At 47.4% G+C, this 20,213-nt stretch overlaps 1 protein-coding gene across 7 annotated transcripts in view; it reads right to left on the reverse strand.

Annotated features, from left to right (window-relative positions):
- Positions 1 to 16,897, reverse strand: part of klhdc8b (kelch domain containing 8B) — a 64,279-nt gene extending 47,382 nt beyond the window's left edge. Inside the window, exons 1-4 of one of the 7 annotated variants that reach the window (XM_081707038.1) lie at positions 16,652 to 16,877; positions 8,043 to 8,207; positions 6,623 to 6,905; positions 5,867 to 6,463 (exon numbers count right to left, since the gene is read on the reverse strand). In XM_081707038.1, the coding sequence (XP_081563164.1) occupies positions 5,867 to 6,257 (391 nt within the window). In that variant the 5' untranslated portion in view covers positions 6,258 to 6,463; positions 6,623 to 6,905; positions 8,043 to 8,207; positions 16,652 to 16,877. Of the gene's footprint in view, positions 1 to 5,866; positions 6,906 to 8,042; positions 8,208 to 16,043; positions 16,178 to 16,651 lie in introns of those variants that run through there. The other 6 variants (XR_014119742.1, XM_081707040.1, XM_035522475.2 and 3 more) reach the window with 6 other exon arrangements.
- Between the last annotated feature and the right edge of the window lie 3,316 nt (positions 16,898 to 20,213).

Genomic DNA, 20,213 nt, shown 5'->3' on the forward strand with positions numbered 1-20,213 from the left:
CCAGACCTCACGGCATCAGACACAGCAAGGCACGCTGCGCGCTGGCGGGAGGACGCCGGGACATGTGAGGGCTGCATGTGGCCACACGGCTCAGGGAGCGGAGCGCTCGCTCCCTGCTTTGGACGGGAGGGTCTTGCAGGAATTTGCTTGTCTGGTCAATGCTTCATTTGAAGGGGATGATTTTGGCATTTCAGTATCATTTCAGTATAACAAATACAGAGTGTATTCAGATGCTCTATAGAAACATTCACAAATGCGAATTGAGATAATCACAGGCATGTCTGGTTAGTCCTAAAATATGCCGATGTTTACATACTGACCTTCTAACTTGTTCCTCAATGTACACATAACTGTATTTTGTGTTTGTAATAACTGTTTAATTAAGTTAATTATTTAATGTTTAATTTAGCAGTGACCGTAACATTAAGTGCTACTGTAGTTCATTAACAGGTCCAAAAGCACTATAAAGCCTTTTATAGACTAACTCCTATACCTCGCCTTCTTTACAATAATTACCCACCATTCAAAGGAATACCTCTGCTCTTCATGAGGGTATTGCGTGGGACTGACCGTGGCCTGCCTCTTACCTCTCGCTGGTGGAAGTCTTTACACCAAATGAGCTCCATTTCTTCTCCAAGAGCTCAGAGCAATGAATTTCCAGCTCAGCCCACCCTACCTAACTACTCCCTCCACTGCTTTAACTGTACGTGAGTACATGGCACGCCTTTGCAGGAGACATTGTTCAATTACACTTCGATTACAGCTCTAATTTCACTTCAGCAATGCAGATAAGTGGTAAAAAATGTTCAATTTAATTACAACAAAAGCCAGAATATAATGGAACACGAGCAGCCCCAACAGGGGGCTCATGGGATGAGTAACTGCGGCGATAATATATCCTAGTGCAACCCCGGAGTCCGCCCATCACTTCAGCTGTGGACTGTGTCCATGCCTCAGGCAAAGGGAGAAAGGAAAAGCTGTCTGGAAAACACGATCAAAACCCTCCTGAGAAAAAAATAAACTTCTCGGCTGGAAACACAGTGAAGTGGGGGGGAGGGGTTTCAATGTGCTGTCAGCTTCGTAGCACATTGTGTGACTTCTTTAATCGTCTTACTTTTGGAGCATCAAAGTCCAATGAAAAGCACAGAACCCCAGAAGATTTCCCATCATTGCAACGTTGGTGACATCGTGATTGTGAGAACTGAGGATGGAGACAGCAGCTGGCTGAGCAATGTAGTTCAGAAAAACTACTCCTCCCAGAACCCCCTGGGGTATTCAAGAGTAGAGCCAGTGGGTTGAAGCAGAGAGGTGGCTGGACACGGAGGAAAATATTAAGGGAGACTGATGGATATTACAAACTCAATCACTCAGTCACACGCACACATGCACACACACCCACCCACCCGCACACACACATCCCCAGCCACTACACTCACACACACACACACACACACACACACACACTCAAACACCCCCCCCCCCCCCACACACACACACATCATGGGTCCACTGAGTTCAAAAACAATGAACCCTGTGGTAATTGTGGTGGAAACTGGACCAGTTCAATTGGAAAGGCTTTAGAGGTCTACTGAAAAATGGAATGAGCTCATCTGTATGTACGTGAGAGATGAAGAGAGGACAAAAGTACGCATAATCGCGTACTGCGTAATCTTTCCCTATTCTTGAGCAGCCCTCAGAAGCCAGTGGCCTGTGCTTTATACAGTGATCAAACGCACTGGCGCAAAGCGAGATCAAACAGTACTTACACAACACGGCGAGAGCAAGGCTAATGGTTGCAGATCTGTTCACTCCCCAGATTGGGAGAACATGCATGTGTGCATGTGACAGAGGTGCTTGTAAGTAGCACACATCACATTTGCAAACCTCTGCGTGCTGTCTGGGCGTCGGCCTGTGGAACACAGTGGGCGAGGTCTAATTACCGTAATGTAAAGGTTTAAAAGCGCAGTGGCCCTGAACTACTACGTGCAGAGAGCAGGAACGTGCAGCACTATAGGTGCTGTTTTTAACACAGGTGCTCTGGGGTGAAAGTGCGTTTGTATGCTTGCCTCTCCTCTCCTTAGTTACCATAGAGATCTAAATCTCCATCACTGATGGGGCTGGCTTTCAATCTCCTCGGACACATTCACATAATGAGGACACTTGTTCACCCTCAACACACACACACACACACACACACACACACACACACACACACACACACACACACACACACACACATGCACACATGCCATTTTCAATATACAACCCATTTTCAAAATACAAACCATAACCCAAAATACATTGCAGTTCGAAATGTAACCCAAAATACCCATTTCAGACTGGCAGAACGCTCCCCATCGTGCGTGGTGCTCACCTACGCACTACCCTCGGCAGCACTCTGACCTAACAAAGACACAAGAACATAGTTTTCCACAGTGGAACTTCGAAACTTTGCTAATGAAATAAAGAACGCCTGCAGCCTCACTGATTTCAGCAGCCGTATGTATTCTACAGCAGAGTTTACGGTTCTTCAGCTCGCATGACTGGTGAGAGAGACACCAGAGATTTAAGTTCTCAAATCAATGTCAGGCCTCACCAAATCGATACCTTATCTCCCGGCTCTCAGAGGAAGCTCTTTGTAGATCGCCTGTCAGCAAAACATCTAGTTTCATTTTTCAACATGACTTTGCTGTTTTGTTTATCGCGACTCAGCATCGCAATATGGAGCCCTCGCAGCACACGCTTACATAATTCGCAGTGAGAAAAATCGAACCGCAGCCGGTTCACGCGGGTGAACACACTTGGTGGGGGGTGGGGGGGTGTCTTAGACATATTCGACATATTCGAAAGCGAACCCCAGCAAGCATGAGGGCGGCGCCGCCGAACGTCCACCGATCCAGTCTCATTAGCCAATGAGTACTCAGACAGAGGAGAAAAGGGCAGAACGAAGCGACGGGACGAGGTGGGATGAGACGGGACGGTAGAGCCAGCGGGACGTAACAAGGAGGCAGGACAGCAGCAGCAAGTATCACTGTATAAGAACGCAGAAAAGAGCGGAATATCTTAAGGACACAAAACACCAAAGGTTGTCCGGGTCACGCAAGAATACTGCTGGAGGAAGCAGCATAGTGGTGACGCGGACAGAGGCTCGCTAATAAGTACGTTGTCTCGCGCTCACACACGCGCACACAAAGGACTGACAACGGCAGCGGAGTCGCGGCTCTGCGCGGAGACTCGGCCCGCCTCCTTCTAAAAATGTCTTCGGGTCAAACAGCCATGCACGCACAAACGCGCAGGAGCGCTCGCACGCGCAAGCCCCGTTGCTAGGCAACAGCAATGCTCTCTTGATCAGGAAGTGAGAGAGACAGAGGAGAGCGGGAAAGGAGCGTTGGCCAAACAGAGAGAGGGGGAGAGAGAGAGAGAGAGAGAGCAATAGGATGAGGCAAAACAGAATGCGAGTGAGATGGGGAGGAAATGGGAAGTTGCAGAAGACTGGTGAGGCAGCAGCTGCCGGCCTGCGGCACAGTCGTGCCCATCAGGGCCTCCTCAGCCGGCTGTGAGGCAGGCGTGCCCTGCAGGGACGTGATTACAGAGCCTCACAGGATTAATAGTCCCCATATCCTAAATGCTGCCAGTCTGAAATCCAAGTTCTACGCACTTAGTCACTCTGACTTGCCTTACAGAACCCAGCCAATATTCTCTGCGTATTCTCTGTGTAATAATATCTTTATTCTCTTCTTTTTCCGGTCTTCTTCCACTTCCTAGAACGAAGCAAAGCCCCCCTCTCTTTCTGCTCAGACAACCGATGGAATATCTTAATACAATAGTAAGTCTGAGAAGCCAGTTCAGTGAAGTCCAAAGACAGACCTGATACAATACTCAAAGCATTCTGAACAATACTTGTCAGAAAGCAATGAGAGTGAGATTTAGAATTAATACAGTATTCATCTGAATGTCATTTTTATTACTATGAGCGTGTTCTTGTGTGTTCTTGTGTGTTCTTGTGTAGGTACTGTTGATCTCACTTTGTTTTGATCGCTACAGCAGAGAGCGCACGAGAACAGAGGGGCAAATCAAATTTATTTTCTCGTGGGTGTCAACTGCTATCACTGGTCATCTGAAGAATGGGGGAAAGGGATGAAAGCAAAATCTGCAGAAACTAAATCTAAAGAATTGTCTTAGGAGTATTTACTCCTGAAAGTTTAGCGGAAAATTGCTCTTTGTTATTTGGTGTGAAAAATATGCGTTGTTTCTAAAAGACATTAGCTGGAGTTTTCAGGAGGTTTCCCGTGTTCGAAGAAAGGTTTTCAAGTAGGAGAAACCCCCAAGACGTCACCAACCATAATACCCTGCCCTGCCCTACGGCACGGATACGCTAAGCGATGTGTAAGAAAAGAGCTCGGGATTAGTTCTCTGTGTGATGTAAACCATCTTGGGTCAGATTAGGTTGTTTTTAGGATTAGACCCCAATATCATTACCACGACTATAGAAGGGAATAAACTAATTAGGTCTAACCTACAAGACGTTTAGTCATCAAAGGCCGGCTACCGTTGTCATAGAGTTATTATTATTCTGTTTAAGGAAGGGGGTCATGATTAGATTTGCAGGCTTTTATGACCGAGGTGTTCCGACAGGGCCCACAGCAGCTGTCTGAGAGCAGAACCTCACAGTTGCTTTAAAGGCCGAGCGATGGGGAAATAACGCACGCCACGGCGCTTTAGCAAACCAGCAGCGTCAGCTTTCTTTATCAGACATAAAAACTTTCCGAAGGTTTTATCTCAGGCCACCGTTCTCATGCTTTTTTCCTTACCTCAGTCTAAATGTCATGGCTGTCATTTACTGTGAACGAGATTATCTTCAGGATTAAAGCCCCTGCGCTGAACTGCTGACGGTAACAGGAAACAGGCAGCACGCGCCTACGAGTCTGAGGCGATTCATGCTCCCAGAAACATGGCGGCAGAAGCGTTTCGGGAGTGGACGTGAAAAGGCCAGAGGCTGCTGGTCTCTGCGCAGTCCTGAACAACGGACGCTGACCGCCGGACATCTTTGTTCATGTTCTCTCTTCCTCCTCTCGTTTTATCCTCTCCTTCGTTCCCTTTCTCTCACTCGCGCTCTCATGCAGGCTCCCATTCCCTCCCTTGAGTCTCGCTCTTTCGCGCGCTCTCTCATTCTCTCTCTTTCTCTCTCTCTCACTCTCTCCCTGTCTCATGCGCTTTCACCCCCTGTGTCTTGTGAGTTCTACACGGAGACAAACAGAACCAGACAGCCAGCACGGAAAACGGTAGTGGCCCCGTTTTATTTCGGCTGCAAAGTAAATGCTAACATCCTCATTGCTGGTTTCCTGTTCCAAAGGGGCGTGTGGAGCGTGGCGGGGTGGAGTGGGGCGTGTGGATTGGGGCGTGGGGGCTGGTGACAAGCGCCACAGCCTAGCAGAACGGCGGAATGGAGCTAAGGGACAGGAAGAACACAACTAAACTAAATGTCTCTCCCATCTCATTCCAACACAAGACGAGAGAGAGAGAGAGAGAGAGAGAGAGAGAGAGAGAGAGAGAGAGAAAGCCACAAGCTAGGGAGACTGACTCTGTGGAGTGTAATGGAATGACTAATGGGTTTAGTCCACAGCGCTCAGGTGGACCAGTGGGAAAGAGGCCATCATTACAGCATGAGACACGGACAATACAACTAATCAGACAGCGCCAGCTGAGAAGAAGAAATGAGTGCAACTCTCGCTTCTGGCATGCAGACAATCCTCAAACCCACAAAGCAAGACCGCCACTCCATAAAAGAGTTCGGCTGTACGCAGCTAACGGAAGAATCTTCTTAAACATCTTTGCAGGTGGTAACAGAAAAGGAGAACATCGTTACCTCTCTCCAGTGCGGCGATGCCCATCGACGCCTGGCCCAGTCCAGCCTTCCTCTCCCACTTTCCCTCGTCGGGGTGGTAGACCTCCACTGATGCCAGCGGGTTCTGCTGGGCGTCCATGCCGCCCAACACCACCAGCTGGTCCCCCAGGGCCACGGCCGAGGCCCCGGCACGGGCGGTGGGCAGCGGGGGCAACCGGCACCAGCTCTGGCTCTCCAGGTCCAGCACCTCGGCTGAGTCCAGCAGCGTGCCGCCCTCGCCACAGCCCCCGAGCACGTAGAGGCGGCCGGCCACCAGCGCGGACGCGCAGTACACGCGTGGCACCGCCATGCCTGGGAACACCTCCCAGCGCAGCGACTTTGCGGGACTCAGAGCCATCTCGGGCACGGGCATCGCTCCGTGAGGGTGCGAGGGCGGCAGGGCATCCCAGGGCAGGCGGGGCAGGACAGGCGGCAAAAAAAAACTAACGTGGAGACTAACGTGGAGCGCGGGGTCTCGGGAGCAGCGGCTGCTGTCAGGTCACCAGAGTTCTCTTCTCTTATCCTCCTCGCCGAGAGAGAGAAGAGGTAGCGGTAGTGGGGGGGTTCAACTGCAGCAAACTGCGGAAAAACAGCCTTCAGTCTCTCAATGTTTTATTCATTTTGTTACCTTTTTTAAACAGATGTGAAAAAAACACATTTATATTTTTCTCCTCCTCTCGGCGCATGAAAGGGACATCGGCATGGTTGGAAGGACGCGGCTGGAGACGGAGCACTCACGGTAGGAGCGGAACTCTCCCAGAAGAAACAGCGCTCGGGCGATGGCCTCCGGTAATTAAGCCGCTTCAGCAGCGAGTCGCATTTCGGGCGTAATTCCCCTGGAGGTTTCCGTGTCTGCTGGAGAGGGCCCGCCTTGGCCTGTGGAGCTCGAACCTCAGAGCTGACAGTAATCCACAGCTAGGACTTTACAAATGGTGCCCAGTTCCCCTTCGCTATGGGCATAGAGAGGCAGGAACAAGTCTGGATCCCAGCAGCCCCTGGGTTATCGGCACACAGCTAGATCCTGGCACAGGGAGAGAGAGAGAGAGAGAGAGAGAGAGAGAGAGAGAGTGGAGACTGAGAGAGCGCAGTGTAAAAGCCACTAATTAAACTGCAGCACTGGCCCCTGCAGTATGCTTGCGTCTGGCGGAGCTGGAGCTGTGGCCCCAATTAGGGGACGTGACTGTCCTCCCCGTGAGACAGCGAGCCCCAGTCCCTGTGTCAACCATCCCAGTCACCCGCATGATACCACAGCCAAAGCACTGATATTTACCATTTACTGACTTCACTCGGGGCAGAGGGTGCGTGTGTGTCTGTGAGTGTATACGCATGCGTGCGTACGCATGTGTGGGCGCGCGTGAGAGAGAGACGGAGGCTGGAGAGCAGCACGGTTGGGAGAAGCCCATCCTAAAGGTCAGCGCGCCTGCCGAGAGTTGCGGCCGGGGGCGCTAGCCGGGAGCCCGGCATGTGTAATTAGCAGTCTTGATACGATGAGGCACGTGAGAGGAACAGCTGCATGGGTCCGAGGTACAGAAAGGGAGGCAGGAGAGAGAGAGAGCAGAGAGAGAGAGAGAGAGAGAGAGAGAGAGAGAGAGGCAGCAACCAGAGGAATCTTGGGTGGCTTGTGGCACGTGGCAGCAAGAGAGACTCAGGGGTGTGAGCGTGTGTGTGCGTGTGTGTGTGTGTGAGAGAGATCTCTCTGTCTGGAGAATAAACAGATGGTTACTCTCCTTCATAGAGACAACAGCATTAAAGGAGCATGGTAGAGAGACGGAGTGAGTGTAAAGGGTGCTGAGTCAGACCTCATTGGTTGTGTGTGTGTGTGTGTGTGTGTGTGTGTGCACGCGCGCGCAGCTTTCCCATAGCGGCATGTGTGTGTGTGTGTGTGTATGTGTGGGCAGCACGTATGTGTTTCAGTCTCCAGATGGAAAGCCTCGATCGTTCTGTTTTACACAAAGACATCTCTGATGGAACTCCACACAAATTACAGCCCAGACTGGAAAAGACTCATTATGATCCACATCAGACAAAATGAATTGAAAGGGGGAAGGATCAGTGTGGAAGTGAGTTCTTCACAAAAACGTAGGTCCAGCTTTGAGAAGACACAGTGGAGCGGGTTTAATCGGAAAGAGAAAAGATAAATGCAAATAAGGCAGTTTACCAGAGAAAAAGCTTCCTTAAACTCTGACCTTCAGACCTTCAGACTTTAATCTGTTACAACATTAGTAGCAAAAACTCCACCCTCAGTCAACAGTGGGAAATGTAATCCTGTCTTTTCATCATGGTGTCCAGTGGGGAGGGCAGAGGGGGTGTTAGAAATAGCTCCCTGAAAACAGAAAGAAAGCAAAATAAATTCAAAGCACTCAAAATAGAACAGAGAACAGTATAGAGAGAGTAAACAGAATACTGGGATCTTTATCATTGGCTAATTAGGAGGCGTATTAATGAGATACCCTGTGAAAACAACTCACATCACAGTCGAATCTCATGACAGAACCCAAACATAATTGCCTTATAACGTGTTTTCTTTTACTAGCAATCAGTACAAATAATACAACCACAACTCCCAACATAGTTATTTTACTCCCAGCGCAATCTTTAAAGATACAATATACGCAGCTCATTCTGGAGATGATTTCCCTCTGTGATCTGCAAGGCCTCCAATGACAGCGCGCCCTCCATAAATCACTCCCAGCCCCTCACGCCTGTGGCCATGACCCACCCAGCCGAGACGTTTCATAGTGCCGTAGCCTGACATGTGTCAGCTGAAAACTGTCGGGAATATTCAGAGGGGCTGCGTTTTGGCTGCATGGCCATAAAGCCTTGAACATCAGTTCTGCAGGTGCACAGGATACGCGGGGTACGCGCAGGAACAAGGAGCCTTCGTCTTTGAAGGCAGATGCTCATACCGCAAAGACCATCAGTCTCATCTGTCAAAACAGCAGAAAAAACTAAACACATTCCAAAGAGGGCCAGACTGTTTTCATAAGATCTAGTTTTGGCAGCAGGGATGAACTCGTGTGAGCAGTCAACAGAAACGAGCACGGAGGAGCAAATCAACATAACCAATAAGAGGCCGCCACTCGTCTTGCATGGTTCCCTTATTAGGAATTATTCTTTTATTGCTCTGTGTTTTCCAGCCCTCTTTCTGTGCGCCTGTTCTTCCTGTCTTGCTCTCTTCCAGGGCTGCCTGACCCCTGGGACCAGTCTGCAATTTCCTCTGTCTCCTTTGTGTGTATGGAGAGAACAGACATAAAAGGGGAAGGAAATGGCTTCTCACCAGACGCAATCTGCACGGCTCAGCCTCGCCGTGCCGGCGTGTGGCTCGGAGCTGTGGAGAGAGTGTTACCTTCATCAACAGTGATTCCAGCCATATAACAGGCCGGAAGACACATGCCCAGAAACCCCCCCCAGCCCACCCCCACCCGGGGGAATGTGCCGGAGCACACAAGAGCACAGGAGTGCAAGTGTGTATGAGAGACAGAGAAAGAAGGAGCCAGTGTGGTGTGCCACAGCCATACCACAGAGCCTCAGAATGCAGTAATCTACAAAACTGGCATTTTAGAGACTGAGACTTTGCACGGGCATGTGGCAGAGCTTCCCGTTACGCAGCTCTCTCGAACAAAGTAAGACGAGAAGTGGCCGACGGTGTTCTGAATCGCCGGTGGCGATTATGTTCTTCTGCGAGACAGTGTACCTGTGGGTGCCCGGCGCAAACCGCTGCGCTGATAGGCTGCTTAATCGATGTGATGCATTAGAATTGCAAATCACCAACAGACGAATTCAGGAGTTCCGATTCATTCTTCGAGATGTGGCTGTGGCTAACACAGCTCACGAGACGTTTGATTTTCTAGACTGGGCTTCATCTGCTCCGGCAGAAAAAAAACAACAAAAAAAACCTACTGTCACTACTGATGAAGCAACACCCACTGCAGGAAACAGGAGGAAGCAGGAAAGTTTTCCTTCCAGAAGCGAGTGTTTGCTGCTCCAGACAGAAATAGACTGATGGAATGTTGTTTTTAAAATTATTATTCCTATAATTATTCCTGGCTGTAGTGTGAGCACAGTGAGACAGTTACCATCTGGGCCTCCTGTCTGGTCCCTGGTCTGTGGCACTTCATCTCAGCCTGTCTGGGCTGTGGATTACACGGGGCAGGATAGTAAATCTTCATATTGCAGCTCATCTGTCTGTCTGAATGCAGTTCAGTTCTCAAGCACAACTGCAGCTACCAGCTCTAAATTTGATCTGAAACTTTGATACTGGCTGTCATTTTTAATTCATCTCTGATAACGCCGGCCTCCGCCGTCTCCGATGTTGGCTTCGGGTCGGGCCCCAATTTATTCACTTCTCCTGCGTCGACAGTCAGCTCGCGTGGGCCACAGTGTTTCCGCGGTGCTTAGCCTGCGGTGCAGGAACACAATTACACTCAAGCGAACGGGTCTCGGAGTTCCAAGAAGGGAAAGCGAGTGAAGAGAGAGAAACAAAGAGTCGGCTACATCCAAAGCGTAGGCTACACCCAATGCAGGATGCCATATAACTGACAAAAACAGTCCTCTCAAGGCTCAGAAAACGCAAGCAGAGTGCTACATATGCACCAGTTTTCGGAATACATGCACATTCTCTCCTGTACAAACAAAGAAGTCACGAACGTGATTTGCCTTCAAAGTGCAAGGGTGTCAAGCATCAGACGGGGCTGGCGTGGTGAGATTTTTACAAAAGCTGTACAGATTAGGGAGAGATGAAAGAAGCAGATTTGAGAGATGGATGGCATGGTTATAGCCGTAAAATGGCCAGCTAAACCAGCAAAAGCTTGCTGTGCTCATAAAGGTCATTCCTTTTGTACAGTGATGCAGAACATTTTGTTAGAAACTTGCATAGACCACTGCAGGTCATTTTATTACACAGAGGTAAAGATGCGCGTGTCCAGGTCCGGACTGCGGCCCCTTACCTAAACAAACGTATCACACGATGTCAGCATGTGACATCAGCATGTGACATCAGCACTTGACGTCTGCCTGCTTCTACCCTGGTCATCCATAGTCAGTCTCTGACCAGTGGACCACTGTTGAAGTGACGTTGTTGTTTGGGTGGTGAAACAGTCTCTACACGGCATAGGCACTGGCTAGGGGTAGTGCATATGAACAGCAGTGCTTGTAGGATTTGTACACAAGTCACTGCATTAAGGCGAATTATGCAGAAATAACCAGCCAAAAGCTGCCCTGTGGTAAGACACTGACATTTAATTAATGAGGAGTTGGTAATGAACATTGTGCACGGCAAACGTTGTGTTGCAGAGTGTTGGTGTTGTAACAGGAGGAGCTGCGAGGTGGATGTGTTGTAGTTAAGGTGCTGGTTAGTGGAGACGTAGATCTGACCTGCGCACCACGACACAAATATGAAAGGAGTCCTTCTCACAGGCAGGAGCAGCAGGTGGAGTAGGGAGGCAGTGTCACAGACAAAACAGGCAGGAACAGGAAATAAACAGATTTACGGAGAGTAAGCCGAGGTTAAGGACACAGAAAGAGGTGGGACGTGGAACAGAAAGATATACGAATACATTAAAATATCTGTGTGTGTGTGCATGCTGGGAGCAGTGGTGCTATGTTGCCACATCACCAATTTTAACGCAATATGACGCTGCACCACTCCTCTATGCAACCACTCCACCAGCCCCAGAAGACAGAAGGCACACACACACACACACACACACACACACACACACGAATGCACACACACGCGCGCGCTTTCTCTTCTGCTGATAAAGACCTCACCTACATTCTTATGTGCACCAACCACACTGCTGTAAACGTGATAAATATAATATTCCACCTGAAGTAGCAGCGCTCTGAACCGCCTTTAATTTCCCTCCCGCTCAACGCTGGCGTGCTGCGAGAACATGGCGCTGCAGCGGAACCCAGCACTTTCTGCGCTACCCACCCTGCTTTGGGCTTCTCACTTTAATGCCGCGCTTCCTTTTAAATCCGTCTCAGTGTGTCCCAGTGTGTCCCAGTGTGTCCCAGTGTGTCCCAGTGTGTCCCAGTGTACAGCCTCCCGTTCCCTACACGGCCCATTTACAGTTAATTTGCTTCACCCTCAGCATTTAAAAAACTGCACTGGTATTTGCATGTAGGTCACATATTGCTGCAACCTGAAAGGTACAAAGTTTTGCTGGTTTCGAGTTTAAAATTTGTCCTCTGAGCCCTGATCTTCCAGTAATTGAAGGAATCACTTTCGCCCACAGTGGCAGCCAGTAAAACGTCTGCGTTTTCCTATTGTGTCTTAAGTAGCAATGCACTTTTAGCTGTTTTTTAAAACTCGTGCTGGACGGCTTTGTGCATCAGAGATGCAGCATGAAACCAGTGTCTCTGTGCACGTGTGTCCCCTGGGGCTCAGTTCTCCAGTTCACTGCCTATCTCTCCTCTGGGCCCATGCGGGCTCGAGGGCGTGTGGTGGAAACTTGGCCAGGCGTGCGAGCGGGATAAGAGAGGCGCTCGTGCTGCTACCTGCGTGGATTGGCGGGCCCAGGCCCGGAGAGCAGGTCAGCTGGAGCGACGGAATGGGCTGAGCCTGCAGACGGCAGTGAGCTAAGGTGTGCCTTACAAACATCACTACGCTGGACTTACTCCTAGTCACCTCTCCCTCGGAGCGGATAAGATCGTTTTAAAAGGTTCAGAGTGTTGCTGTGGAAACACAAATGTGTTATTGCTTCTCCTTCCTGAGTGCCATAAACATAAAAGACAGGCGCATGCATGTACACATGCAAGCATGCCCATGAAAGGTGCCCTGGCAAGCCGCTCTCGGTTGTGTGCGCGGTGTTTCTTCTGCTCAGAGACTCAGTGAGAAAAAGAGAGAGAGAGTGGGTGAGAGAGAAGGAGAGAGAGAGGGAGAAAGCGCGAGAGAGAGTGAGAAAGTGACAGAGAAAGGGGTCAGCAGAGCGAGAGAAAGACAGAGGGTGTGAGATAGTGAGAGAGAGAAAGAGAGGTTGAGAAAGAGAGCGTGAGAAAGAGAAAGAGATTAAAAGAAAGAGGACAAGACGGAGTGAGAGAAAGACTGCCAGAAAGGAAACAAGGGAGCAGAAAGGAAGGTGTGTCAGGTCAGCGTGGCAGTGCCTGCTAAGCCTCATCTGTGAACTGCTGGCCGGCGCGTGAAGCATAGCCCGTTCACCGGCCTCGTTTGGGTTGGGACTCCACGCGCTGCCCTCCTCCAGCTGGGGATGATACTCCCCACAAGTTAGCTTACTCTCACATCACAAACACAAGTGAACAAGACCCAACAAAGATGCGGAGGAAACCGGGGGTGGGGGTGGGAGCACAGCAACGCAGTACAAGAAATATAACTATTCTTCACTGGAGGCAGACACAGTGGCACTCCTGTGCATAAAGAGACTCATGTTCTTGGCCCCCTTCAAAAATGCGAGACCTGAGTCCATAGATGCCTATGATGAGGAGGACAATGTGGCAAAGGGCTCTGGGAAACTATGCTGGAAGTCCTGGGGCAACCTTCCTCCAACATAAATTCCAAACCCCGCTGTAAAGCTACATAAAGCTGTCTGTGGTAAGATTTGACTAAATCTTTATGGGAAAAAATTCTGTCCCATCATCTAGAGTTAAAGTAGGGTATGTTCCATTATTATATTCACTCCAGCAGTATTCTTTCAGCCAGGCTACAGGAAACTATGCTAGATTATGACTTCCAAACAAAAAATGACCACATGAGTGATTACATAAATGAGCGAGTGAGCGTGTGTGTGTGTGTGTGTGTGTGTGTGTGTGTGTGCAATCTATTTTTGTCTTTCCTCCAACGCACCCACTAAAATCATGTGAAATGATCAGAACAGAGGAAAGTAATGAGAAGAAGATTAACATTTGAATGAACAGCAGAACAGTTTGGACAAACACTAATGCCTGAGACACTGCGTTTCCTTCAGCCACTGTCATACTGCTCTTATGTCAAACACTTGCTTCTGACATACACACACCTACACACACCCCCACACACAAACCACATACACACCACACACACTCTCACACACACACTCACAAGCATTTGTTCTACACAGAGAACAAATCACTACCGACTAAGGTTAATTTCTTGGTATAATACAGCAATACATTCTGTACTCAGTAATATAGTCTATGCTTTGTCCTTAACATTTCATCCCCAATAGGGAGCGTCGGTATGCAGCATAAAGCGCATTTACGAGTGTGTCAGGTTGTTATAAGTAATGGCAACCAATAGCGCAACTGCGCTGTTTGCCCTGTGTCACATACAGAAAGGAAAGGTCGAGGTTCCTAAGGTGATGCGTCTGTTATCACTGTGGAAACATAAGGATGTCGGCGGATTTATGTCATGGATGGTTCCCCTGTGACATTTTCTCTACAACTCCAAGAGACTCTGTGTGTCAAGTACTTTTAAAGGCCCTTCGTAGGGGCTCTTGACTCCCACTCGGTGATCTGCATCAGTGCTTTAATTATTGTTGGATGCTTAATAAAGTGGACTGGACTGCATGTTGGGGGGGGTTTACGGGGTTAAGTGAGTATGCTGATGGGTCATCTATCACCCTCACTGGCATCGCATTGCCATGGAAACCACGTTGCACCAGGAAGAGAACTCACCTCACAGGAAGTCCTCCTGCACAGAAATGTTTTTTTTTAAAAGCCACGGGTCACCGGGTGCTTTTTAGCCAGCGTCTCTGTCCCTAAATATGTTTACATGTTCATTTTTGGAGATTCAAACCAGAATAGCCTCATCTTTCTAATGCATACAATTGGTAAATAAGAATAACGGGTAGCGAGTGAATAAAAAAAAAGATTCACTACTTAAATGGTTCCTATAGGTGCTGTGAGGTTTGTGTTTCATTAAGGAAAAGCACCTGCCCAGGGCGCCTCATTCATTACTTTCCCAAAGTAATTCATAAGGAACTCCATCCGGCTTTTTAAGCACCTGCTAGTTTGACCCCACAGTAAGCGTCTGAAAGAGAGAAGATTAGAGTTGCTCATATCTGCCTCTACAAAATCCTCCTGCCGTCCAGTGGGAATGATTTAAATGATTAGATAAAGCAATTGAAAGGTCAGAGTTTGGACATGGAATTGTACCGACTAAATAGTTTTAAAGGAGTCCATTTGCATTTTGACTGTTATTCTTTGACTTTAAGTGTCCACTGTGTAAGTTCTAGTGAACCTGCTTGAAACCCCACAGATCTGGAGTTTGTTCTTCCTGGGCCACAGGCTGCTTCCACGGGACTGTTCCATGGGTTTGCCCAGTAACCCTGGTATGATATGGACCATGAACTAAAGGCTGTGATTGGTTATTCGGCCAGGCCAGAAGTGTTTGATTTCGCAGCACTTTCATTTGTTTGGTGTTTCACTGCAGTGCTATGACAGTTACAAATGTATAAATTGAGACGAGAATGGTAGCTCATTCAAGGATTCAGCTCAGAGCAAATACACAATTGGTACAACCCATACAAACCCATGAATTGCCAGACGTCAAAGCAGCTACACGTACTTCTGGATATGCAGTAAATAGGACATCAGCAGTTCATGCTATTATGAAAATGACTGCCATCACTGGAGACATGGGGTATCACTCGCACACATAGGGCAGTAATTACTGCCTCCAGGGAGAATGAGAGCAAAGAGTGGGTCCAAACGATTTAAAACTAATACACAGCTAAACCAAACTCCAGTTTATAACGTGGCACTAGCTATGCAACAAGACTTTAAATGAGCAGAATTTCCCATGATCACTTGTTGTGGTGTTGGCTAAGATATATTTGCTTAGTTGGGGATTAAAGGATTATATCTCAGAGCGGTATGAGAAAGCAGAGACGCAGAGAACATATACTCGGACTTGCCAAGCAAGCCAATAGATGTATACCTACTCGCTTTCTTCGCAATATGTATGAATTCGAAAACGTTAAGACTATAAAGTGTCAGCACGTTAAGGGAGGAAAGACGTAGAACGGTCTCCTTCACTGTATACCTCAAAATTGTGGCTGCTTAAAATGACTGTGGTTAAATGTCTGAAAACATTATAATAAAGAGGACCACAAGGAATAGCGCAACAGGTTAGAAATCAGATGTAATTACGAGCGCTTAAAATAGAAATGATGAAAGCTTGTGTAATTGTAGAATAAAAAAGCTGTTAAGGTGGACTTACGTATTTTGGCCCAATAAACGCACTTGGACACGCATGAAGTAGCACTTCGTTTTTGCAAAAAATCCTCGTGCAGACGGAGCCAACCCATCGCGGTCTCCGCCAGAACCGCCGCGCAGGGGATCTCGCTCGAGCGTAAAAACAGCCGGAGATCTCGTGAAGACGCACCTAAACCTTCGCCATCCGGAGTGCACCAAGGGCTGTCAGCTGCAGGCTACTCTTTCACGCCAAGACGCGACGAGTTCCAATACAACCACGTCCTCAACGCAATGCATGCATTCGTAAGGAGTCTGTTTAAAGGGAGTTTCACGAATCTAGGTGACACTGGGATCCCCAGTCCCCAACGAAGTAGATATTTACGCGCGAATCAAATACTGGATAGCGCACAGAAAACTGTCTAACAGGGTCATGGAACCAGTCCCGCTATCTCTGCTGGTGCAAAATCGACCATTTAAAACATTCCCTACGCATATTTCTCGTGCGCAAAGATGCGAATAGGACGCAGACGTAGGCCCGTTACTGCAATGTCCATCGCATAAACACCGAACATCAGCTAACAGGCCAAGTTAAACGAAAACTTCAAAACGGACGCTTATAGTGTTTAGAATTACCTTTATTATGTTCCAGCCGAGAGAGCGTCAGTGGCACAGTGCACGACACTACGTGCAACATCCGTTAAACTTCAACTACCCGCTAACATTTTGAGACCGTTTCCTCGAGCGAGGGGTTAGGGTTCCGTTAATCGTGTCGCTTCGTTCGTGTTTCGGAAGGACGCTCGGCGTATGCAGGCTTCCATTGGCTCAGAAACCCCCTACTTCGCCCTCCCTTTCCACAGCGCTGCGCTGGGTGCGCACACGACGACGGCTGGATGCAGTCCATCATTCAACCTCTTCGATGAAAAGCAGTGTTCATTTTCCTCATAGCTATCATGATTTTCATAGGCTTTCCGTTAGATGTTACCCTAAAATTATTTATGATAAAGTAATCTGGAGCAACTTTATCCACAGTCAGGACAGTCAGTTCTAATTTACTGATGATGTATAGGCTATTAGGCTATTTGACATTTTAAAAAGTTGCTTGGGTATGTTACACAGACTTTGATATGTTTATTAGAATAATAAAAACAAATTGTTTTATTATTCTAACAAAATATAATAAAACGAACTTAAGCAAATGCTGACACATAAAACCTATGCTTTCATTTTAAAATTATTGACAGAAGGATAGTTATTTTCCAAGCGATTAAATGAAAAGTGAGATGTACTAACACCAACATGCTCTAAACGTAATCGATATGTGCCTTTCCAGATTGCCAGGGATCAGGGGTGTCGTGGAAGGCATGACGTAGTGCAGACCTCTGTGTCCGTTCCTGAAAACAACGAATAGAGGCCACGGAATTAGAATGGTTGGATTTCACTGACCGGGACCAGTTGGCGCCCTCGGGGTCCCACACCCACCGCGTAATGACGAATAACAGCGGACAGCAGGAGAGCGCTGTATCTTTGGCAACGCTAAGCCAGGCTCTGCATTCAACTACACTACTGCCCTCTTCCGGTGTCTGCTGTGCCTTGGTACACCGCAACCTAAAGGTCAAAAAGCCGACTTTTGCCCCATCGAAAAAGAAGGGAGCGAGATTAGAAATACAGCTTTTATAGTACAAGTTCCGTCTGTTTCCAACGTCAGTGAATGTCATTTTGTTTAACTTGGTAAGTCCACAAGCTGCAATGTCAAGAGCATATTACAAGAGTCAAGGGCAAAAACATTTTAACAAGGGGGAGATTAATGATTTGTGCGTCACTATCTCTCTAAATTGAGCATGAACATAAACCTTTGTATTGTCATTGACTCATTAGGCAGGAACACAACACACTTGTCTGCGCTGTAAGGAAAGCATGCCTGGGCTCCAGCTGCAGACTAATTATGCCACAGCAGCTCATTTAGGCTGTAATGAGGAGGCTCAAATTGCTTTGGAGGCCAACAACAAGAAACACAGAGAGAATGGGATGTTAGAGGTAAATCAAACTACCCGAGAGAGATGAGGGACAGGGTGAAACGAAAAAAGAGAGCAAGCGAGCCGGGGAGGGGGCCGAGAAGAAATAAAATACTTTATATATCTGCAATAAAATGCAGAGAAAAGAAGGCATTCAAAATAGACTGCTATGGCCAAGTATTCATTACAGTGGTATTCAAATCTGAAGCTCAAATCCAAATCCGGTCCTGGATTTTGTAATCCCTTGTATTGGTTTTAATTATTAATGTAAATTTGACGTCACAATGTTTGTTTTTAAATCCATCACAACATAAGCAGGAAAGGAACATCGTAAAGCAATTAATTAACGGTTCTTTAATTCCAGCAATTTATTTTAAAAAGAAGTGATGACTGGGTCAGTAGCCTTTCCTGAAATGTAGCACCAAACATCCTTGGAAATATTTCAAGGTCTCTGTGATGATGTTTGTTCTCTCTCTCTCTCTCTCTCACACACACACACACACACACACACACACACACACACACACACACACAGTTGTTACAGTATTCCTATCCTGATCCTCAACGCTGCTGGTCAGTTGATTTTACCAGATTTGGTAACCGCTGACCATTACTCAGCATCGATCGCCCGTGAGAAGAGCGCTGCTTGACAGAAGAGCAGGAGAAGATCGATCTCCAATAAGAGCTGTCCCTTCTAGACTGAACACTTTGCTTCTCTCCCAAACGACCACCATGAGGGCAATCTTTCATATGGAATGTTGTGGAGAGTGAAAATGGAGACACATTTAAGAAACAAAGATATGTTGGAGATTAGTAATGATTCTGGCCATGTCTGAAATGGTCTACTCATTCACTAATCCCCACACAGAGTTCTATATTGAACTCTAACATAGGGTATACCTGTTAGGAAGAAGACAGACAACAGTAGCTTTCACCAGCAATATATCTTACTGTGATTTTTGGCCATGTAAACTATGCAGAACATCAACTAGTGCAGTCATGGCCAAAGGTTTTGAGACTAGCACAAATTTTGGTTTTCACAAAGTTTGCTGCTTCAGTTTTTATGGTGGCAATCTGCATTAACTCTAGGCTGTGAAGTGATCAGATGAATTGCAATTCATTGCAAAGTCATTCCATGTTAATGAAAATTAACTTAATCACAAAAATTACTGCATTCCAGCCACTGCATTCCAGCCCTGCCACAAAATTGCCTGCTAACATAATTTCAGTGATCTTCTCATTAGCTCAGGAGAAAGCATTATTGAGGACAAGGTAGCTGATCAACCTTTTATTGAATCAACCATTTGTCAAATCATCAAGAACTTCAAAGAGAGAAGTTAAACTGCAGTGAAGAAGGTTTCAGGGAACCCAAGACAGTCAAGCAAGCGCCAGGACCATCTCCTAAAGAGGACATAGCTACAGGATCGGGTCAGCAGTTCTGAGCTTGCTTAGGAATGGCAGAAGGCAGATGTGAGTGCATCTGCATGCACAGTGAGGCGAGGCTTTAGGAGGATGGCTTGGTGTCAAGAAGGGCAGTAAAAAAGCTACTTCTCTCTAAGAAAAACATCAAGGACAGACTGACATTCTGCAGGAAGGCATTGGACGGCAGAGGACTGGGGTAAAGTTATTTTCTCTGAGGCCCCCTTCAGATTGTTTGGGATATCTGGACTAATGATAGTCTAGAGAAGAAAAGGTAAGTGCTACCATGAGTCCTGTGTGATGCTAACAGTGAGGTATCCTGAGATCATTCACATGTGGGGTTGCTTCTCATCCAAGGGAGTGGGTTTTTTCAAAATTTTGCCTAAGAACACTTCCATGAATAAGGAATGGTATCAAAACATCTTCCAAGAGCAATGATCCAGGAGCAATTTGGTGATGGACAATTATTTTTCCAGCATGACGGAGTACCATGTAATAAGGCATAACCAAGTGGCTCAGTGAACAAAACATTGGAATTTTGGATCCATGGCGAGGAAACTCCCCAGATCTAAATTTTATTGAGAACCTGTGGTCAATCCTCAAAAAGAGGGTAGACAAACAAAAACACAGAAACTGTGATCAACTCAAAGCACTGACTAGCAAGAATGGGTTGCCATCAGTCAAGATTTTGCCCAGAAGCTGATATCCAGCATTCCAAGGCAAACTGCAGAAAGGTCAACACTGTAAATATTACATCTTTGCTG

Source organism: Electrophorus electricus, chromosome 24, assembly GCF_041902795.1.
Source record: "Electrophorus electricus isolate QZ-2024a chromosome 24, ASM4190279v1, whole genome shotgun sequence".
NCBI classification, from domain to species: Eukaryota; Metazoa; Chordata; class Actinopteri; order Gymnotiformes; family Gymnotidae; genus Electrophorus; species Electrophorus electricus.